Source organism: Danio rerio, chromosome 4 (genome assembly GCF_052040795.2).
Source record: "Danio rerio strain M-AB ecotype USA chromosome 4, GRCz13ab, whole genome shotgun sequence".
NCBI classification, from domain to species: Eukaryota; Metazoa; Chordata; class Actinopteri; order Cypriniformes; family Danionidae; genus Danio; species Danio rerio.
In genome coordinates, this window is record NC_141024.2 from 69,381,530 (window position 1) to 69,404,800 (window position 23,271).

The window sequence follows — 23,271 nt, forward strand, 5'->3', positions numbered from 1 at the left end:
CAACGTGTCTATGGGGTTGGCTTGATCTAGTGGGAGGGTTGGAGTTCGTTACGGGATGGTGCCATGATAATTTCATATTTTTATATGTAGCCTTTTCTATACTAAGTGTTTATATGTGGGTCTTTAGTTTTAATTTAGTTATTTATTTTTCCTTCTTTTATTTTTATTTTCTTTATTTCCACAATTCATTTACAGCCCACTTTTTTGGTAACTATGGGTAGGGAGTTGAGATTAATAAGCTGGAATGTCAAGGGCCTAAATAACATAGTGAAAAGAAATAAAGTTCTTGCACATCTCCGATTGCACAAAGCAGAGATTGCTTTTCTGCAAGAGACTCATTTGCATAATAGGAATCATCCTTATCTTAATCAGAAATGGAATGGGCAGTTTTTTCATTCATCATTTCAAGCTAAGGCGAGAGGTGTGGCAATTTTGATTGACAAGAACGTGCCTTTTACCCCAAACAACATAATAGCAGATAAAAACGGACGTTACATTATTGTTACAGGCACTTTATGTAAAAAGAATTTAATTCTAGCAAATTTTTATGCCCCAAATTTTGATGATATCACTTTTTTTAAACATGCCCTTTCACTCCTTCCAGATCTTAATTCTCATTCTCTTATTCTTGGGGGTGATTTTAATTGCTGTTTGGACGCAAGCTTGGACCGCTCTTCTTCTAAATTAGGTGCTCCCAGTAGATCTTCTAAATACTTGAATAATAATTTTCTTTCCGATATTTGGCGTTTTCTAAACCCACAAAAAAGAGAATACTCCTTTTTTTCAAATGTTCATCATTCTTATTCTCGAATTGACTATTTTGTTTTGGACAATGCTCTGATCTCTGATGTTTGTTACTGTGCATACCAAAGTATTATTATTTCAGATCACGCCCCCCTTGTTCTTGATTTAAAGTTTTCAAACTTGCCCTCTCTAAGGAGGAGCTGGCAGCTTAATACCTCACTTTTAGCAGATGATGATTTTGTTGGATTTATTTCTGACCAAATCTCCTTCTTTTTGAGTGTTAATATTTCCCCAGATGTTTCTAATATAATAGTTTGGGATGCTCTTAAAGCATATATCAGAGGCCAAATCATTTCATATAATGCCACCAAGAAGAGAAAGTTGAAAGAAAAACAAATATCCTTAGCTGATGAAATTTTTCGATTAGATACACAATACGCAAGTTCACCTACCTCGGATGTATATGAGAGACGCTGTAAACTGAAGGCTGAGTTGGATTTACTGTCAACTGGTGAGATAGAGTCCCTTCTGAGAAGAACTAGAAGCGTGTTTTATGAGAGCGGGGAAAAATCTGGAAAGTTATTAGCCAACCAACTGCGTGGGTTCAAGGCAAAGCAAATTATTAGTGGTATCCGTCTAAATAATGGTGAGATTACAACTGACCAAAACATCATTAACGATAAATTTAGGGACTTTTATTCTACTTTATATACTACTGAATCCCCTTCACGAGCAGATATTACAAACTTTTTTGATCAAATACAGGTTCCCACCTTACCCCCTGACATTAGCAAATCTTTGGAGGAACCTGTTTCACAGGAGGAGTTGATAGCTGCTATTTCCGTCATGCAATCTGGAAAATCACCAGGGGCCTCATGTATCAACGCTGCGTACGCACAAAAACTTTGCGTACGCCAGGTTTCACGCTCAGAATCGCTCACGTTTGGATTTACTAACAATGAACTGAACGTGGTAATTGGCGCAGGTTCACGGCAGCTTTCTGGCAGGCGTACGCACATTTTTTGTGCGTGTCTGTTTTATTTCCATTGGCGACTCCTAGAGGCAGTTGTGTTAAATTCTTCTCTACAAAGTGTCTGATCCTTGCAATGGCAGCTGTATGAGACGGGTTCATATAGTAGGTATGTAAGATTTCCATACCATACAGTTGACCAGCTAAACATTAAAGCACAATTTGCAGCGGTCGCCTGTTTTCCCAATGTAATCTGAGCTATCTACTGCACGCACATTGCTATAAAGACACTATCTGAAGATAAATTTGCATGCGTGAATCAGAAACATTTCCATTCAATAAATGTGCAAATAAAATATGATGCACAAACTTAATAATGATTCCTACTTGTCTTTCTCGTGATAAATAGTGGGCAAAATCTGATATGTAGCGGGAAAAAAAAAGAAGAAAGAGTTCATAAGACGCTGGATTCGAACCGAGATTGTGCTCGAACATGTCAGTACATGATCATATGCTTCTTATGAGGTGCGCCACTGAGCCTGGTAAGGGTACTGCAACAGTTTACAGATATAAACCACACTATTTCTTTTTCAAATGCACTCAGTGCGATGTTCAGACCCAACTGTGTTAACCGTATCAGCTAAACTCTCCCACTCTATTTTTTTCTTTTGTTGTTAATTCCGGAGAACAAACTTGCAAATAACACCGCTTTTCTCCGTTCTACCTCCGAAAGCAGCACCTCCAATTCACATTCTGTTCAAAGTTTCTCTTTTTGTTTGATTTTGCCTTTGCTTTTTCGTTGGGTTTTTCCATTAGCATAGTCATTAGCATATTCATACGGGGGAGGAGGCAGGGAGGGGTTTTGCGCTCGTGCATGTTGCGCTCAGTTTCACGTTCATTCGGATGTACAAAAGAATATGCGTGAGATTCGGCGTACGCAGTGTTTCATACATCTGAAATTTTTTCTGCGTACGCACATTTACAGCTTTGTGCGTACGCAATGTTTTAGTAAGATTTCCAAGCAAGTCTTCGTACATGAGGCCCCAGGTCCTGATGGTTTTCCGTCAGAATTCTACAAAAAATTTTCTAAGCAGCTCACTCCTTTTTTACAGTTGTTTTTTCAGACTCCTTCAAGTCAGGGGCTCTCCCTCCTACTTTAAGTCAGGCATGTATTTCCTTGCTGCTTAAAAAGGATAAGGACCCTTTGGACTGTACATCCTATAGACCCATATCTTTACTTAATTGCGACGTTAAAATTCTAGCAAAAGTGATTGCCTCAAGGTTGGAGAATGTCCTCCCTAGCATAATCTCTCCTGATCAGACAGGCTTTATTAAAAACCGCCATTCATTTTTTAATATTCGCCGCTTGCTTAATATAATTTACTCTCAGCACCACTCTATTCCAGAATGTGTAGTTTCTCTAGATGCTGAGAAAGCATTCGATAGAGTAGAGTGGGATTACCTTTTTCTAGCTTTAGAAAAATTTGGATTTGGCCCTAACTTTCTCTCATGGATTAAATTACTATATAATACACCTTCTGCTGTAGTCTTAACTAATGGGTTGCAGTCCCGTTCATTCAATCTGCAGCGTGGAACCAGGCAGGGTTGCCCATTAAGTCCATTATTATTTGCTCTTGCCATCGAGCCACTGGCAATCGCTCTACGTGAATGTCAGCAAATTGCCGGGATTACACGAAGGGATACCATGCACAAGGTAACATTATATGCAGACGATTTACTGCTTTACATATCTAATTCACAGATTTCCCTGCCCCCGGCTCTAACTTTGCTAGAGAACTTTGGTAGGCTCTCAGGCTATAAGCTTAATTTACAAAAGAGTGAACTTTTCCCAATAAACATGGTAGATAAGCAGTTGCAGTACTCTAATTTGCCTCTGAAGATAATTAAAAATAAATTTACTTATCTTGGTGTTTGTATTACCCGCCAGTATAAACAGCTGTTTAAACATAATTTTGGTGTGCTCTTGGAGCGAACTAAGAAAGATCTCTCTAAGTGGTCGCCTTTAAAGTTATCACTTATAGGGCACATTAATTCTATTAAGATGACGGTCCTTCCAAAATTTCTGTATCTTTTTCAAAGTCTCCCTCTTTTTATTCCTTTATCTTTTTTTAAATCTTTAGATTCAGTCATCTCTAATTTCATTTGGAATGGCAAACATCCTAGGTTGAAGAAAGCACACCTTCAAAAGGCCAGGTGTGAGGGTGGGATGTCTTTGCCCAACTTTAAGTTTTATTATTGGGCAGCGAATATGCGTAATACACTGTATTGGTGGCAATATCATTTGCAGCCTAATAAACCATCCTGGGTAGATATGGAGATGCATGCTCATAATCAAATTTCTCTTCCGGCTCTACTTGCGGCCAAGCGGCAATTGATTTCTTACAATTTTACAGACTGCCCAGTGGTGAAACATTCACTAAGGATCTGGATTCAGTTTAGGAGGTCATTTGGTTTTGATAGCTTTTCTCTTCTCAGCCCTATAGCTCGAAATCCTTTTTTTCCCCCTTCAATGCAAGACAGTTCTTTCAGAAGTTGGTACGATAAGGGAATAGTATGCTTTAAAGACCTATTCATAGACAAAGTGTTTGCATCTTTTGATCAGTTGATATCACATTACGGGTTGATTAAGTCTGATTTTTTCAGAGTCCTACAAATAAGAGATTATGTTAGATCCCTCATACCGGAATTTCCTGTTTTGCTCCCTGGAAACCATTTAGATTATTTTCTTTCTTGTAATATACTAGCTAAAGGCTCAATTTCTATGTTGTATAATCTACTTCTGAACCAATCATCTACCCTAACAGATAACATTAAGAGTGCTTGGGAAGAGGATCTTTGTGGTTCAATTTCGAATGATCTATGGAACGATATTCTTAAAAAAATTCACTCATCATCAATGTGTGCCCGACACTCCCTTATTCAATTTAAAGTAGTGCACAGAGCTTATATCTCTAAGACTAAATTAGCCCAAATGTTTCCAGGTACCAGTCCTTTGTGCAATAGATGTAATTGTGCTGAAGGCACTTTATTTCATATGTTCTGGACTTGCCCCAACTTAGAGCATTTCTGGAAGTTAATATTTGACACGTTATCTGTGATTCTTCAGCACAAGCTGGATCCAGATCCACAGGTGGCACTGTTTGGGGTTACTTCAGAGGATATACAGTTGCCTTCTTCAAAATGTAAAATCATTTCATTTTCGACTTTATTGGCACGTAGGGCTATTTTGCTAAAATGGAAGGATTCTCATCCTCCCACTCATGCTCAGTGGATTAGAGAAATGTCTTGTCTTCATTTAGAAAAAATCAGGTTTTCATTAAGAGGGTCGGAGGGAACATTTTTTAAGGTGTGGCAACCTTTTATTGATTTTGTGGAAAATCTCAAATAATTTGATTTTACATATGGTCTGTATGGTTATATGTTAGCTGAATAAATGCTTTTTCCTTTTTTTAATTTTTTAATTTTTAATTTTTTTTTTATGTTTTTATTAATTTTTCTTGTGTGTTTTTTTATTTATTTATTTATTGTTATTATGGTTATAATAATTATTATTTATTTGTATTTGTATTTAAACCTACATGTACAATTGTTTATTTGCTAATTTTTGGCTAATGTGAGCGCTATCCCGCTGTTGGATTGGTATGGGTTTGGGGTTTGTATTGTTGTTCTTTCATATTTGAAAAACTGAAACTCAATAAAAAATATTGAAACAAAAAAAAGATAGTTGTTGTGTTGTTTAATGTTCAGTCCTATTACTACTGTTTGTGACCACTAGGTGTCAGGAGAGGTGTGTGTAAGGGAGAGGGAGAGAAGAGAAATAAAAGTGAAGTAGTGTGGAGCTAAGCAGAGTTGTCCGGCTGATATTCATTTACAAATCTATACTAAATACCACATTTTTGGCGACGAGGATGGCAGCACTTAGTTTACCTACACCTCCTATGTTTTTAACATGCCTGGGCCAGCCCCCAGTTCCGATTCATACGTGGAAGAAGATGTTTGAAAACTATCTGGTTGCAATCGATGCTACAGGAGATCGGTGGCCAGAAGAGAGGAAGCGTGCTGTCTTACTACAGTGCTTGGGAGCCGAGGGTTTAAGAGTTTTCTATACGTTACCCAATACAGGTCAGAATCTAACTGATGCTTTTAAAGCCCTTGAAGAACACTTTCAGCCGATTACAAACATCGTCGTGGAACGACACAAATTCAGACAACGTGCACAGCGGCCGGATGAATCCGTGAAGGACTATGTTGTTGCTTTACGTGAGCTAAGTACATACTGTAACTTCAGCGATCGCACGGATGGAATGATCTGAGATCAACTGGTAGAGAAAGCATTCTCTCCACGTATTCGGGAACGGCTTTTATTACAGCCGCAGTTAACATTGACGGATGCAATGTTATTAGCGGGTCAAAGAGAGACCGCCGTGGAGCACGCACAAACATTAGATGCGGCCCCTGTGCACGAAATAAAATCTGCTCAGCATGGCAGGACACCACAGCGTCTAAAATTCCGGGGGAAACATGTGAGTAAAAAACAATCACAAACTACTGCACAGGTTAATCGAGCTTGTTTCCGCTGTGGGTCTACTTCCCATCTGGCTAATGCTCCAAATTGTCCAGCTGCTAAAGTCCCCGTGTAATAAATGTGAAAAATTAGGACATTTTGCAAGAGTTTGCCGCTCTGAGAAAAGTCCAATTACTTGATGCTCCAGAGATGGAGGTCCCTGAAATTGTGCATGTACTTGAAGTGGAAGGGAAGTCACTCTGTGATAAAATAAAATGCACTGTAAACATTGAAACAGACGAACTAGGCCCAGTGCCGATTGAGCTCACCGTCAACACTGGCTCGGCTGTCTCTATTTTTCCTCATCACCTTTATAAACAACATTTCAGCTCTTCACTGTTACGACGCCCACAACTGAAATTGGTGACATACTCAAAAGCAGCACTGCCTGTACTTGGATGTCTATCGGTGCAGGTGCATTATGGTAATGCTGTATCAAGCACTAGCATCTATGTTGTGGGGAAAGGCACCCCTATACTGGGTATGGACTTAGTTTCTGGCTTAAATATTCACACTGCGGGGAATGAATTGGTTCCACCCACTCCTACTACTACAGTGAAACAAATAAAGACAACAACAAAAGAGGGCATTGGCTGTGCTATAGGCTTTGTACACCAGGTGAAAATAAAAGACTCAGTAAAGCCTGTACAACAAAAACTTTGCAGACTCCCCTTATCAGTGAGAAATGCAGTTTCTCAAGAGCTTTGCCGCTTACAACCTGAAGGCATTATTGAACGGGTGGATGCTTCCCTGTGGGTGTCCCCTATTGTGGTGACTACGAAAAAAAATGGAGAAATTCGCTTATGTGTGGACCTGCGGGAGCCCAACAGAGCAATAATAATTGACAGCCAACCACTCCCACACATGGAGGATTTATTTACTGAGTTAAGGGGAGCCACCATATTTTCAAGCATTGATTTAAACAATGCACACCTCCAAGTGACACTTCACGAGGACAGCAGAGATCTGACGGCTTTCATAACTCATGAAGGATTGTTCAGATTCCGTCGGGTCCCATATGGACTGGCCTCAGCACCAGCCGCTTTTCAAAAAATAAGGGTTACAATATTGAAAGGCCTTCAAGGAGTTCAGAATTATCTAGATGATGTCATTGTGTATGGACGCACACCAGCCGAACATGATCACAACCTATAGGCTGTGTTAATGGCATTACAACGTGCAGGACTCACACTAAATCATAATAAATGCAAGTTCAGCTGCACAAGCCTTCCTTACTTAGGAAATACTATCACGGCACAAGGCCTGCTACCCAACGATTGTCATATCCAGGCTATTTTGCAAGCACCAACCCCCACGGATGCAGCCAAAGTACGTTCATTTCTTGGACTGACATCCTGGTATTCATGGTTTGTGCCAAACTACTCCTCAAAGGTAGAGCCTATGAGGGCGTGCTTAAGAAACATGGATCCTTCAGTTGGACTGAGAGTGCTCAGAGGAGCTTTGAGAAATTAAAGGAGCTCATTGTTAACAGCACGGCCCTTGCGATTTTTGACCCAGTTTTGCATACACTGGTAACCTGTGACGCCTCAGATTATGGATTAGGGGCTCTGAGCGTACTATTGCATTCGCCTCTCGCACACTCTCAACAGCTGAGAGGAAGTACTTCATTGTGGAGAAAGAGGCACTGGCCTGCGTGTGGGCCGTGGAACGGTGGCGAACATTTTTATGGGGCCGATGGTTCACACTTAGAATGGATCATCAAGCTTTAACTACCTTGCTTGCAACTAAGGGTATGGGTCATGCTGGAATGTGCATTGCAAGATGGTCTGCCCGTCTTCTTTGCTTGAACTATGAGGTGTCCTACAAGCCGGGTTCTGAGAACGTCACAGCAGACTGTCTCTCACGCCTGCCTTTACCTACCTGTGAGGACACTAACTCTACTATCAAACCTGACATGGTAGCATTTATTTCTGCTGAACCTCGTGCTTTTTCATTGGAAGGGTTCTCCAAGGAATGCGCTGCATGTCCAGAATTGTCAGCATTGCGACTGCCTCTACTTACAGGATGGCCTAACAGCAAGAAAAACCTTCAACCTGAGCTGGCACCATATTTTCACATCAGGGATGAACTGGCTGCACAAGACAGCTTGGTCTTTAGAGGTTCGTACCGCTTGGTGGTGCCTATAGCGATGCGTGGGTCCCTAATTAACTTGGCTCATCAGGGCCACCAGGGTATTGTTAGAACAGAACAGAGGCTCCGTGACTTGTACTGGTGGCCTGGCATGGATAATTCAGTTCAGTCTGCTATTGCATAATGTCAGATTTGCCAAGCTCATGACAAGAGTGCGAAAACGCATACACCTCCTCTCCAGCCTGTACCATTTCCAGTCGCACCCTGGCTAAAGGTTGGATTGGACATTGTAGGACCATTTTAGTTAGGAACCTGGGATTGCAGGTATGCACTCACATTAGTTGACTACTACAGTAAGTGGCCAGAGATAGCTTTCACCAGTAATGTCACTACTACCACTGTAATTGAATATCTCACCACAACATTCAGCCGGTTTGGTAACCCGGTGGAAATAGTGACTGATAATGGTGTGCAATTTACATCTCTGGTTTTTGCAGAGTTTCTGACAAACAGGAATATCCAGCATGTGCGTACTTCCCTGTACTTTCCACAAGCTAATGGTGCTGTGGAGCGTATAAACCGTGTCCTGAAGGATTGGGTTCAAACAGCAAGCTTGGAAGGAAAGCCATGGAAAAAGGCAGTGAGGGACTTCTTGTTGCACTATCGTACTACACCTCATGCCACCACAGGCGTTGCTCCTAGTGAACTCTTGCTGGGACGCAAACTTAGAACGAACTTGGACATTCTGCCCACTAGGCCTCCTGCTTGTACCGACGCTACGGTGCGAGCTCATGTTCAGGCGCGACAAGCTCGAGTCAAAATATATACTGACAAAAAACGGGCTGCACAACCATCTGCCTTACAACCAGGTGACAAAGTGCGTGTGAGGATACCCACTCATGTAAAAAAGAGCAGGGGGAAATTCAGTTCACCACGTATGGTGTTGGGAAAAAAAAGCCAAGACACATATATTCTGGATGATGGAAAAGTCTGGAACGCTGTTCACCTGTCACCATGTCCTGTGCAAAGCAACTCTAATAATGAATCTACGGGACCCTCTAAATCAGTTGTTGCACTTGAAAACCAGAAACATCCTCGAACCAGACGGCCACCAGTTTGGCACAAAGACTTTGTAACATGAACAATTTACGCATGCACATTCCTCACTATAGCAATGCTATATCAGTGTTATAAAGTTGCAAGCCTTAAGGGGTTACATGTTGAATAGTAATTCTACATTGGTTTTTGTTTTCTTATTACATGCACAGTGGAGTTATGCTTAAGTTTGTATCGTTGCTGAAATAATAATTATTATTATTATACGCATATTGGTTAAGTCTAACCTCACAACTGATAAATTGGTGAATTCAGTTGGTAGAGTGGTTGTTAAACACCTTCCCTAGTGCTAATTTAAAAAAGGGGGAAAATGTTGTGTTGTTTAATGTTCAGTCCTATTACTACTGTTTGTGACCACTAGGTGTCAGGAGAGGTGTGTGTAAGGGAGAGGGAGAGAAGAGAAATAAAAGTGAAGTAGTGTGGAGCTAAGCAGAGTTGTCCGGCTGATATTTATTTACAAATCTATACTAAATACCACAATAGTTCTCCCAAAGATTTACTCACCTTCAAGTGGTTCCAAGCCTATATGATATTTTTAATCACATTTAACAGAAAATAGTCTTTTTATGACAGCTGAAAACCATCAGCCATTGACCTACATGGTAGGCATCTTCTTTTATGTTCAACAGGAGAAACAAAGTTTTAGAAAGGTTTATAACCATTTAAGATTTAGTGAAATTTAGTAAATTTACTTTTTGGGTAAACTATCCCTTCTCTGGTCAGGTATGCATCTCTAAGTCTTTGATTTATCTTTGAGTAATGGATGTTGTTTTGTTACAGTCTCATTTCTGAATTGGCTTCCTGATGATTTTATTATGTAATTAGCATAATACTATTTTACCTGACAAATAAAATGTTAAGTTTTAAATCATTCTAAATTCTATATCTATATATATATAATTCTTAATCTATATCCAGGGCCCGGTTTTTCAAAATGTTTAATCCGGATAAAATTGATCTGGATTTAGTAATCCTGTTTTTGCGATCCGTAATCACGTAATCCAGCTTACTTTTTGAGCCAGTTTTTCAAAGAAACATTGGATTGGATCATTCTGATCCAGATAGGAACTTTTCAGGATCACTAAATCTGGATAACCAGTGCTCAATCACAATGTAGGTGGATAGATAGGCCTATGTAAAGAGCAACAAGTAGAATAGCCAGTGTGGGGTAAATATAACTTTATTTTTATTTGAAATGAAAACTAACAAAATTTGATAAATAATAAAATAATTATAATAATAAATAATAAAAGCAAGTAAAACAGCACCCCATCCTCTTTCAGCAGTCCGCTTATCTGAGATCTACAACACTGTACATTGAGGATATTTATAATAAGTTTCAAACATAGATGTATTGAATAAAAAAAAGACAATGTTGAAACCTCCACAATAATGTCAGACTTCCTCATCTGATGTGGAGGGAGCAGCTTGTCTGACCGTATTCTTTAGGAGGCAGATCTCAAATGTGGTCTTGGTTTGCTGCAGTTTGGTCAGAGTCAGTTGTTCCTTTGCCAGATGAAGCTGAACTTCAGCCCAGTCTCTTTTTACAATTGTTAAAAGTGATTTCAAAAATCACGCATTGCAATTAATTTGCATTTTTTGTTTTGTTATTCTGTAATCATGGATCACTAATAAATAGTCTAAACACAAAATATTTTCCATTGTGATGAATATATATATATATATATATATATATATATATATATATATATATATATATATATATATATAGATATAGATATATCAATTAGTAACAGAATAAAATGTATTGTTTTTGGTCAATTTTGACAGCTGTTTGGGGGATTATTTCATGAGGCCAAACTCTTTCTATTTTGCTGTAGGCCTATACTGAAAGGCTAAATACGTTAAAGCTTATAATTACTATAGCCTGACAGATGAACAATTAAAATAATACTTGTGAATAAATAGTATATCTCGTAAGATACTGCATTATCCAAATATAGTTTTATTTAATAATTTTTTTATTAAGTTTTCATTACATTTTGGGCATGAAATCCACGCTAAATCCACCCTTCTGATGGGATCAGTTTAATCCAGGTTTTTTGGATCAAAGGGATCCAACTCCTACAAAAAAGGTCTGAAAAACCCAAACTAAAGGTTTGATCCGGATCAAAACCAAGATTGGATTATGTGATCTAATCCGATTATGTAATCCGTTTTTTCTTTTGAAAAACCCATTTTCAAGATTTGATCCAATCCCTTATCCAAAATCCTAGTGGATTACTTTTGAAAAACCGGGCCCAGTAGATTAAGTGGAGTCTGCACTACCTTTATGATTCAACATGATTACACTTTTGATTCTAAAGACACATTTGACTGTACGGAGCAGTTTTGACACGACAGCATGGAGATCTTTAATCATAAAATCGCTGAAATTAGAAAGTTGTCTGGAAGTGGCTAAATCAACTACTCTTTTTAGGATGAGTGAGCAGTTTGCAACCAGACTATTAAAGTATTAGCTAACCCTACATCCTCTGACTAACTTTAGAGTGTCGACATACTGTCCATGAGAAGACACGCAAACCCGGGTGTGAAAGTCTGAGCGACGTTTGGTCCCTAATGAACGTATAACTGAAGAGTATGGGAACAGATATAAATCAAAACTCTAAATTGAGTCATAAATGATGAATTTGATTCATTTTTACATATTGAAATACCGTTTAAATTTGACAGTCATTTAAAATTGGAGTCAGATTAAATTAGGAGCTAAAAAACGAATATAAATAAATTCTAATAAATAACACAATTTTTTTTTCAGAAGCACTAAAAAAGGCTTATTTGCATTTAACCTTCGACCATGCTGTTAGTTTCATCATTGGGCTAATAGATGGACTTCTACAGATGAAAGCAAAAGGACTTTGACTTACAGAGCTCTTTTGGAGGTTTTGATGACTGCTGATAGTCTGATGAGGCACTCATCTGATCTCTGGAATTTCTGAAGCTCAAACTCCTCCAGCTCCTCCTCTGAGGTCAACAACACAAAGACCAGAGCAGACCACTGTGCAGGTGAAAGGCGAGCAGATGACAGACTTCCTCTACTGAGGTGAGACTGAATCTCTTTCAGCAGAGTTTGGTCGTTCAGTTCATTCAGACAGTAGAACAGATTGATGGATCTCTCTGGAGACAGATTCCCTTCAAGTTTCTGCTTGATGTAGGCAATTATTTCCTCTTTGCTCTGGTCTCTGTCATCCTGCTGTGTCAACAGGCCTCGTAAGAGTTGTCGATTGGACTGGAGTGACAGACCGAGAAGGAAGCGAAGGTAAAGGTCCAGATGTCCATTCTCACTTTCCAGAGCCTTGTCCACTGCAGTCTTCAGCAAATCAATCATACATTTATTTTTGCTTTTCTGTCTAAAAATAAATCCACGCTTCCTCTCACTGTCCAGATGTTGATAAAGGGCTGCAATGAACTCCTGAATGCTCAAGTGAAGAAAGCAGTACATGGTATGAAGAACAAATCCTGTCTCCTTAAATATCTGGGTACACATGCCTGAGTACACCGATGCCTCATAGACGTCAATGCCACAGTCTTTCAGATCGCTCTCATAGAAGATCACATTGTTTCTTTCCAGCTGCTGGAAGGCCAGTTTCCCCAGTGAAAGGATGAGCTTTGGATCCCAGGAGACATCTGCTGTGTTTTCTCCATCATACTTTCTTCTGCTCTGCTGGATCTGAAAGTGGAGAAAGTGTGTGTACATCTGTGTCAGAGTCTTGGGAGATTCCTGCAGTGTTTCAGCATGAGCCCTGTGTTTCAGTTTCAGTATGTTCTGGAGAACAGTGGCTGAAATCCAGCAGAAGACTGGGATGTGGCACATAATAAAGAGACTCTTTGACTGTTTAATGTGATCAATGATTTCTCTGGCCTGATTCTGATCTGTGAGTCTCTTTCTGAAGTACTCCTCCTTTTGGGCATCATTGAATCCTCGTATCTCTGTCAGCCGGTCGATACAGTCATCAGGAATCTTACTGGCAGCTGCTGGTCTGCTGGTGATCCAGATGAGAGCAGAAGGAAGCAGATTTCCCTTGATGAGGTTCGTCAGGAGAACATCCAGAGAGACTGCTGAAGATACATCACCACACGTCTCATTACCAGCAAAGTTCAGAGGAAGACGACATTCATCCAATCCATCAAGGATGAACAGGACTTTGAATCGTGTGCTTCTTGTAAGGTCCAGTACTTCAGTCTCTGGGAAAAACTGAGTTATGAGGTCTTTTAAACTTTGTCTTTCTTTCTCCTTTAAGTTCATCTCTCTGAATGGAAGAGGAAATATGAAGCTGATGTCTTGATTTTCTTTCCCTTCAGCCCAATCCAGAACAAACTTTTGCACAGAGACTGATTTCCCGATACCAGCAACTCCTTTTGTCAGGACAGTTCTGATCTGCTCGTCTTGTTCAGCTGCTTCAAACAAATGTTTGCATTCAACCTGTATCTCTAGTGACTGATGACGTCTGGAAGCAGCTTCAATCTGTCTGATCTCATGTTCAGTGTTGACCTGTTCACTCGCACCCTGAGTGATATAGAGATCTGTGTAGATGGTATTCAGAAGTGTGGAGTCTCCTTGCTGAGCAATTACTTCAAACACACTTTGATATTTCTTCTTCAGGCTACATTTAAGCTGATTAATGAAGAACAGCTCATCTAAACACAGGAGCAAAGAAACAGAGAGATTTAGTCTTGAACTATTTGTAAGTGTCAGTCTGACAGATCGCCATGAGTAGGGCCAGACAGAACTTACAGACTATTTTTTCCTATTTCTGAGGAAAATTGTGTAGTATCATAACTAAAAACATAATATATGAAAAAAACCTTTTAACTTATAAAATAATTATATTTAATGTTAACAATACAAATCCAATTAGATCCACTTAATTGGTAAACAAAGCTCAAGACTCTTATGTAACAGATCTACTAAAGAACAGAAAACATGACACTTTAAACTGCACTGTAAATAAATCATATGAACATTTTCATATCAATCAACAATATTACTGAAATTAATTAAGTAACCTAATGAATATAAATTTACATACAAAATAAAAAGTAAATAAATAGACTTGATGATGGACTTAACATCTGTGGAAATCTGCAGGTTTCGTGTGGGTCTAGCCATGAGTCTCTTACCCTGGAGATTATCAGCAGCTTGATCTTGCTTCATCTCTCTCAGGAAGAAGAGTGTGAGATCAAGAGCTGCTTCTGTGATAATGCATCTGTTCTCATTAAACTCCTTTACGAACTCTTCTCTGTTTTCTTCTTGTAAGATTTTCTTAAAATTCTCCAGTTCGTTCTTCAGAAATCGGATCATTTTACTCTCAAGATTCTATGAGTGAAGAAAAGAGAAGAACAATATTTAAGCAAAATATTAATTCACACACAGTTGTTCATACACAACCTAGTCAAGAAATGAAAATACATTAAAAAACAGTATACTATGAGTCTGTTAAATGCTTGATTCTGATTAGCTGCTGAACATTCAAAGGTTATTTTCAGATAAACACACAGTTAAAGTACATCCAAGCAGGTTTTGAGCACATTACACATAAGGGAGTCACACACCAGATGCCCCACTCAGTGCTGTGACACAGCACAAACAGCTGGAAGTATCACACACCAGACGCACAAATTCACATTAAAATAAAACTATTCAGAGGGTGCAATCGAAATATTAATTGTCCTGAGTCAGAGCTAGGCACCCTAATAGAAATCTGTGTGTGGCCGTGCTGTGCTTTGTGGTCCCGAGAGGCGCATCCGGTGTGTGAGCCCCTTTACCCATCACTACTGCTGAATGATTTCAGATATTTCACAGCTACAAAAGACAAAAATCACATCAAAACACATCACATTCTTTGAGTAAAATGTTTAAGAGACTAGTCCTACACACAAAGTAGTCCTGTTTTAACCAAGCCATCTGTGTTTAGACGTCTATTACACTGATATATGGAGAAATTGACTCTGGTCTGTTGATTTATTAGTGAGTAATGCACACCAGATATATGATGTCAATCTCCATAAAAAGAGCTGAAATACTCATTTTGATCATGTTAATGGGACAAACACAGATGTGAACAGTAAAGGTTTTTATCACTTTTAGTTGTGTACATTCATGATTACAACTAAGTGAAGTTTATTCATAAACTAATTTCGAGAGGATCACGTGCTTATGATTTATCACGGCCAGTCTCGCATTTGCTAATCACTAATCTTCCAATCATATGAGCCCTAAGCCACTATAAATAGCCTCAGTTTTCAGTTCACTTTATCTTCGTTTGGAAGAAACCCCCCTCCTCCCCTATTCTCCTTTACCTGTGATTGGGCGGCACGGCGGTCCAGTGGTAAGCACTGCGAGCCACACAGCAAGAATACTGCCGGCCCTAGTTCCATAGGACAGGTGGGTGTTTCTGTGGGGAGTTTGTATGTCCTCCCCGTGTCCGCGTGGGTTTTCCCCGGGTTCTCCGGTTTCCTTCCACCATCCAAAGGCATTCAACATACATAACAATCAAGCTTGTCTAATCCCTTACGTTCCCTTAGCTACAGCAGCAGGGGAGTTCTGAGATCCACCGAGCTCGGGCTCCCTTCTCGCTCTGCCAACGGGAGGAAGCCCCGGGCTCGAGGAGCCCTTGAGCTCGGGGCTCTCTCCCGGGACAGTATGCCAAATAAGCTTTGTAAATCATCAGCTAAGTGTGAACTCTTGAAACTACAAGTTATTGTAAAATGAGTGAAACTGACAGGGAGTCGTTCCTCTTTCTGTGTCTTCTGTCAACATGACTGGCAAACATGTCAGAGAAAACAGCTGAATCTTCAGGAGCAAACTCATTTAGAAAACAAAAGCTCTTTATTTTAGAAATCTGTATGAAGAGTGCAAAGCAGAACTCTCATCAGCGGGCTAATCACATGACGATTATTTTAAGAGTGTTTTGTGACCATCCTGAAATTACAGAGTGTGTTTCTATTGGGGACTAATTCATCATCTCCTCCCGTCTGTTTCTACTGTGCTGTTTGTCATCTCCAGTCTGCATTTCACAAATGTGTTAAATAAGACCCTACCTCACGCCTCCAGTGCACACAGTAATGCTTAAGGGGAGCGTAATATTAAAATAATTAATATGGGTGATATTTAAAAAATTTTACATCGTCGTCAAAATTATTCCAATATTATCGCTAATATTGGATGCATCACTCTGCCCTACACATAAATAATGTACATTCATTATTATATATCATGTAAACTATCTCATTGTTAACAATAATATTCCCTCAACCATCACCATTTTAAAGCACAGTTCTGTATGGCTCAAAATAAGCTGCTGCATGAATGAATGAGATGATGAAGAATGATGAAGATCTGCTTATGCTTTAATGTGTCCTTTCTGCAAGTGATTTACTATTCTTTCCAAAGTCAATCCCTGCAGATAATGTGATATGAAGATACGGTATGCATGTCTAGTGCATCATCTTTGATGAAGCAGAAACATTAAATTATTCCAGAAAGACATAATAATAATAATAATAATAATAATAATAATAATTATTATTATTATTATTATTATTATTATTATTATTATTACATAAACAAATAAAAGCAAAACAAGTTGTGATAACTAGAAAGCAGCTTTTTGCTATTTCACTTATTTTATGACTCAAAATGAGTTTTTCCTACCTGGAAGATCGACTGGAGATTGTCTGTGAAGCTCTTGTGTCTCCTGTGAGTCTCGTCTCCTGAATCTGCTGACTCATATTCAACACTGTTAACAGATAAAACTACTGTAATAACACATTTACAGGCAAACACATACAGATATTCAGTCATTCAATCATTTTCCTTCTGTTTAGTTTCTTATTTATCAGGAGTTGCCACAGCAGAATGAACCACCAACTATTCCAACAAATGTTTTACACAGCGAATGCCCTTCAAACACCCATACACACTCATTCACACACACTCATACACTAATGCCAATGTAGTTGATCAATTTCCCTATAGATCATGTGTTTGGACTTGTGGGGGAAACCAGAGCACCCAGAGGAAATCCACGCCAACACAGGGAGAACATACAAACTCCACACACAAACACTAACTGATTCTGCCAGGACTTGAACCAGTGAGCTGCTTGCTGTGAGGCAACAGTGCTGACCACTAAGCTACTGTGCTGCCCCCAAATACAGACATATATCTTGCAAACACTGAAAATAAACAACATTCTGTAGAGCCACTGCTGCATCACGTATTAAATCTAGATAAGAAATCACACACTAAACACACGTCACTATTGAGTTCAGCAACTGAAAGACTTCAGAAAGTAGCTGTAGACAGAAATATATTGATTTTACAGTTTATTATTACAAAAAACTTTTAAGTTTAGCAATAGCTATGATTATTTTTCAAATCTGTATTCAGACACATTTATTGAACAGTTTTGGCTGTAAACATCTTTTATATTCCACAAGTGAGGAAACGATGATGAAGAACTTGAATTGAAGTGAATAATCGATATTCACAGCGACTATTTTGCTTGAGAAAGTTAAATTATTTCCATATCGATAAACAGATGATGAATCTATTTTATCACGCCTTTCTTGAATCTGTTTTATCCTTTGCTCTGGTGTCATGGTTTGGAAATCTTTCTGTCAAGAATAAAAATTCACTAAATCAAATAGTTAAGTGGTCCAGTAAGCTGACCGGGGTGTCACTAGCCAATCTAGAAGCTGTGTACACTAGGCAGCTAAAGAGAATTACAAATTCAATTTTAAATGACACTGCTCATCCCCTACATTCAGAGTTTCAGCTCCTTCCCTCTGGTCGTAGGTTTCTAGTATTAAGCTGTAAAACGAAACGTTACAAAAATAGTTTTATACCAGCAGCCATTAGACATTTAAATAAGACTTAAGCAGAGATGTTTCAGTGACCTGTATATTTTAAATCATTTTAAATATTTACTTGGGGGAGGGGGGTGGACACTTAAAGTGATTATTTATTTATTCTTTATGTTTATGTTTTTATGTCCTAATGCGCATTTGTTGTTGTTACTGTGTGAGTTGCTTTGTGTGGCACTGTTGTAAGATGAGGACTATTGACTGCAAATCAAATCTACCTTCGGGTATAAATAAAGTAACCTAACCTAATATATATATATATATATATATATATATATATATATATATATATATATATATATATATATATATATATATATATATGCGCATTAAATTGACATGGAAATATAAAATGATGATTTACTGAAAATAGTCACAGGATTAGAAACTAAATCTGCCACCAGAAGTCTGTAAATGTCTTAATGAGCCACTAATGTCATTCAGGAAGGGCTCTCTCTATTGGATTGTTCAAATAAGATGTTCAAAATAGTTAATGTGTGAGCAATAATGTAAAACACTGAATACCTTTCAGCAGATGATGGTGTTTCCTCTCTGAAGTCTGGAGGATAATCTTCTTTTGACCGGTCACTCTTCAGAGACACAGAGCTGGACACACATGATCCTGATCTCACACTGAACACACAAACACACCAGAAGAAAAGGAGCGTCAAAACCTGCTGCAGTCTCTCTTATGAACACTAGAGGACACAGTGTTTTATCTTCCTGGACTTCATTTCCCATCAGCCCTTGTGCTCCTGATTGTCTCTTTGTAACACAATTAGCTCATAGGGAATTATGAATAATTAATTATTTGCTAGTGCTATAACTTTATTCCTCAATTGTATTGCCTCTTCTTAGAGCAGCTGAATGTGTGTTAGATTAGTTTAAGTGTTCAGTGGACTTAATGAAGCATTACTTGTGTCACACTTCAAACTGTTCATTATTTGCTCACAACTGGAGTCTCTGAACTTGCGGAATACTCTAACTAGTGTTGTATTGTAAGGTTGTGTTCATTTTTTGGATGTCTGAAAGAATAATAGCGTAGACAGCTGGTGTTTATTTTATTTCTGTCTACAGTATGACAAGGAAAGGGAGAGGTTTTGATGTGATTTGTCCTTTTTCATTACATTCATATCAGACAGGGCTGGATTAACCAATGGGCATTATGGGCATAGACCTAGAGGCCCGTTTGCACTTGGGGCCCCTGCGAGGGGGGAAAATGCAGATTTTGCAGCGTCTATTTAGGATAAGTGTAAATAGCGCAGACCGTTGGAATAAGCTAGTTAAGCGATTTACAACCCATCACCGTTTGACTGACAGAGACATCATGACTGAAGAGCGCAGCAGACAGCAGCGTGAGTGGCGTAGCTCGTAAAGCAATTGGCGACATAATTTGATGTGATCGATCATAAACCTTGTTCAAATCCATTTTCCCCCCACTACATATCAGATTTTGTCTACTCTTCATCATGAAGAAATAGGAATCATTAGTAAGTGTGTGTATTATGGAGGACTCAGATTCACAGAACTGGATTGAAGAGGTGTTATAGCCAAATCAGATGCATTATAAGTTTGTAGAAGTTTTACTTTTAAAAATACCCTTAAATATATATATATATATATATATATATATATATATATATATATATATATATATATATATATATATTTTTTTTTTTTTTTTTTTTTTTTAATACTGCTTCTGTGAACTTAAACAAGTATATTTAAATCCATTAATTTTCATTAGTTGTATTGGTATTTTATTTTTTAAAGTGTGTTTTAAATGTGTTAAATGATTTACAGAACAATTATTTCTAGTCTACAAAGATTTTACCTAATTTTATTTTAAACATGGAAAAAACTGTACAAAAGCACGCACATCCCTCTTAACTGGGTGCTCAGCCAAAAAACAGCAAAAAGTGCAAATTAAATGTTGATCAAAGGCGGCAACACCAAGGCTCCAAAAATACATATTTATTAAATTAAAAAGGCTGACACAAAGCAAGTAACGTTTAGAGCCACACGGCTGATGAAGAGCTTTGATGTTGCTGCCTTTGATTAACATTTAATTGTAAACATGTGGGCAATACATTATAGATGAATTTATTTTTTAAAAATATTGTATTAATCAAGTTTTTTATTCAACTATAGGGGTGCGGGTCTAGGTAGGGGGCCAACAAGACATTGGGCTCTATTTTGACAGTCCATGCACAAAACGGAAAGCGCAGGGCGCAAACGCTTTCAGGGCGTGTCAGAATCCATATTTGCTAATTTACAAACGGGAAAATCCACTTTGCGCCGTGATGCATGGTCTAAAAAGGTTGACTTTATTTTCTTAATGAGTTATAGGTGTGTTTTGAGAATAAACCAATCAGAGTCTCATCTCCCATTCCCTTTAAGAGCCAGCTGCATCGTGCCATAAGCGCATTTGCTATTTACAGGACGTAAAGTAAGTCTAAGTGGAAAAACTGAGCATTTCACAAGCAAACAGTTAACAGTTTTTTAACAGAAAACTGTTAAACAGAGCATCTACTGCGTGAGAATGAGAGATTAATGATCTACTTTCACTTTCGCTCTCATGCATAAGGAAACCTTTACACACAGACATCAATTAGCCTATAAATAATTAATTCAGTTTGTTAAGCGCAAAGATTTGTTTCAAAACTATTTCTAAATTCAGTTCTAATTTCCAGCAAAAGAAAAAATGATCAATAATAACGAAGTGTGCTCAAAAACCTAAGTTATATCCTAAAACACATGCTGTGCCCCATTTGGTCTAAAACCTGACAGGTGGGCAAATCTAAGCTTGTTTTAAATAAAACAAATATTGCACAGGATCGAATGCTGGACAAATTTGTTAGTATAATGAACCACGATAGCCATCCCCTTTTTGATACAGTCCAAGCGTGTGCAAGCTCTTTTAGTAAAAGATTAATTCAACCCCGGTGCTACAGAGAAAGATACAGGAAGTCTTTTTTTACCAACAGTGATCAGATTGTATAACCAAAGTCATACCAGATGAATTGTGCTGAACTTCAATTAGATATTAGATATGTACAAGTGTTTACTCGTTGTTTTTGGAACCAAGGTGTGCAGTATGAAATGTAATCTTATTATTGTTTTTATATGTATGTAAATTATTTATCTATTTTTAGTATGGAGAGCTCTGCTGTGACGTGAATTTCCCTCCGGGGATTAATAAAGTCAAACTAAACTAAACTAAAATATAAATATGGATATAATAAATAATACTGGTAATAATAATAACAATATACAAAAGCAAATTGTTATGAATGAACTGAAAAAGCCTCCTGAGATGAAGAAAGCATGAAGGCAGTGATTTTTCATATTTATGTAGGCCAGAGAATATGTTTTGTAATATTTTAATCCTTTATATTTATATCCTATATATATTCTTATTATATCCTATATATATCCTTAACATGCAAACAAGTATTGCATCGCGCCATGCGCCACATTGCACCGAGAGTATGATAGGGCCCATTGTGTCCAGGAGCCTCTGAATTCTTAATCCGGGCCTGATATCAGGCTATATTAAACAGGTCTGAAACAGGTCTAATAATAGCTGGAAACGTGGCTAACGGGGAGTTTGGTGTAAGATCACTTTCATTAGGCTAACACACCCAATATTGAACATTAATCATTAACACTTTAAAAAGAGCCACAGAAAATAATAATAGTGTACATGTGTATATGTCAGACAGTTAAGAGTGTGATAGTGAAATGACAACAGCTTTCATTCTGTATGATTAGCTCATCTGTATGAGAATGTTTCATTGATCACACATGAACATGGTCATGGATTGATGTTTACGCTCATATCTGCGCTCGTTTCTACATTGCATTAATAAATTAGGCATCTCTGTCTCTCTGTTCTGGGGATTATAGTTTTGCCATGTCTGCCATCTTGTTCCTTGGATTATTCTAAGTCTGCTCTGATCTTCACCTTATCTTTGGGATTTTTATTGAATAGATGCTGAACATCAATCCTCTGGCGTGTGTTACTAATAACTTTATATGACAAAGAGGATATTTCACTACCAGAGTGTTTTCAGATGCATTATCTAAAGTCATAGACAGCAGATAAATGTGTAATGGTCAGATATTTGTCCTTATCAGGAGTATAGATGAAGACATTCAAAAGAGTCTGAAAATGATATAACACTGCTCTTGTGTTTCTTATCTATCGAGCCTTTAAAGTGTTGTGTAAATATAATAAAATGTTTTAACAAATCCTAAAAGTCCATAATTGAGCAGTAATGTACAACACAACATACCTTTGTGCAGATGATGGTGTTTCCTCACTGAAGTTTGGTGGATGACCTTCTTTAGAGCAGTCACTCTTCAGAGACACAGAGCTGGACACACATGATCCTGATCTCACACTGAACACACAAACACACCAGAGGAACAAACTGCAGGACAAACTTCAGTCTCCTTTACAAGAGTTTATCAGACAGATTTGTTCAGTTTAATTCAGCACTAATAGTTGACTGAAGGTCTGTCTGATCAGGTCACCAGATGGAGCTGTCTGTTATCTAGAATGATCTAAACACATTTGCTGAAGCTGTAAACTGAAGCTTTGTCCATCATTTGATCAGGCAATAGCAACACAAATAAGTGCATTGTTGTCGGTCTTTGTTCTTCAGAGAAAGTGTTGAAATAATGGTGTAAAAACAGAGTCAATACCTGTGTTTCTCTGAGAGAGAGTCCTTTACTCGCTCCTCTGTCATACTGCAGCTAAAACACCAATGCAGACATTAGCAGAGCTTTGAGGAAACAATCAGCCGCTGACCATCACCTGGAGATGACAATATACTGAGAGGAAGAACAGCATACTTTATAGCAATCAATG

General features: G+C 38.2%; 1 protein-coding gene and 1 long non-coding RNA gene across 3 annotated transcripts in view; one reads left to right on the plus strand and one right to left on the minus strand.

The window, feature by feature from the left end:
• The window catches only part of LOC148682376 (uncharacterized), a 147,695-nt gene that overhangs the window by 117,981 nt on the left and 6,443 nt on the right, over positions 1 to 23,271 (plus strand). The window lies entirely within an intron of this gene.
• LOC137491252 (NACHT, LRR and PYD domains-containing protein 3-like) overlaps positions 1 to 23,271 on the minus strand; it is a 41,827-nt gene that overhangs the window by 15,562 nt on the left and 2,994 nt on the right. For both annotated transcript variants that reach the window (XM_088649701.1, NM_001444216.1), the window contains exons 2-7: positions 23,106 to 23,217; positions 22,694 to 22,801; positions 18,921 to 19,028; positions 17,182 to 17,266; positions 14,649 to 14,844; positions 12,395 to 14,165 (exon numbers count right to left, since the gene is read on the minus strand). In XM_088649701.1, coding sequence (XP_088505827.1) covers positions 12,395 to 14,165; positions 14,649 to 14,844; positions 17,182 to 17,266; positions 18,921 to 19,028; positions 22,694 to 22,801; positions 23,106 to 23,149 — 2,312 coding nt within the window. In that variant the 5' untranslated portion in view covers positions 23,150 to 23,217. The remainder of the gene's footprint in view (positions 1 to 12,394; positions 14,166 to 14,648; positions 14,845 to 17,181; positions 17,267 to 18,920; positions 19,029 to 22,693; positions 22,802 to 23,105; positions 23,218 to 23,271) is intronic.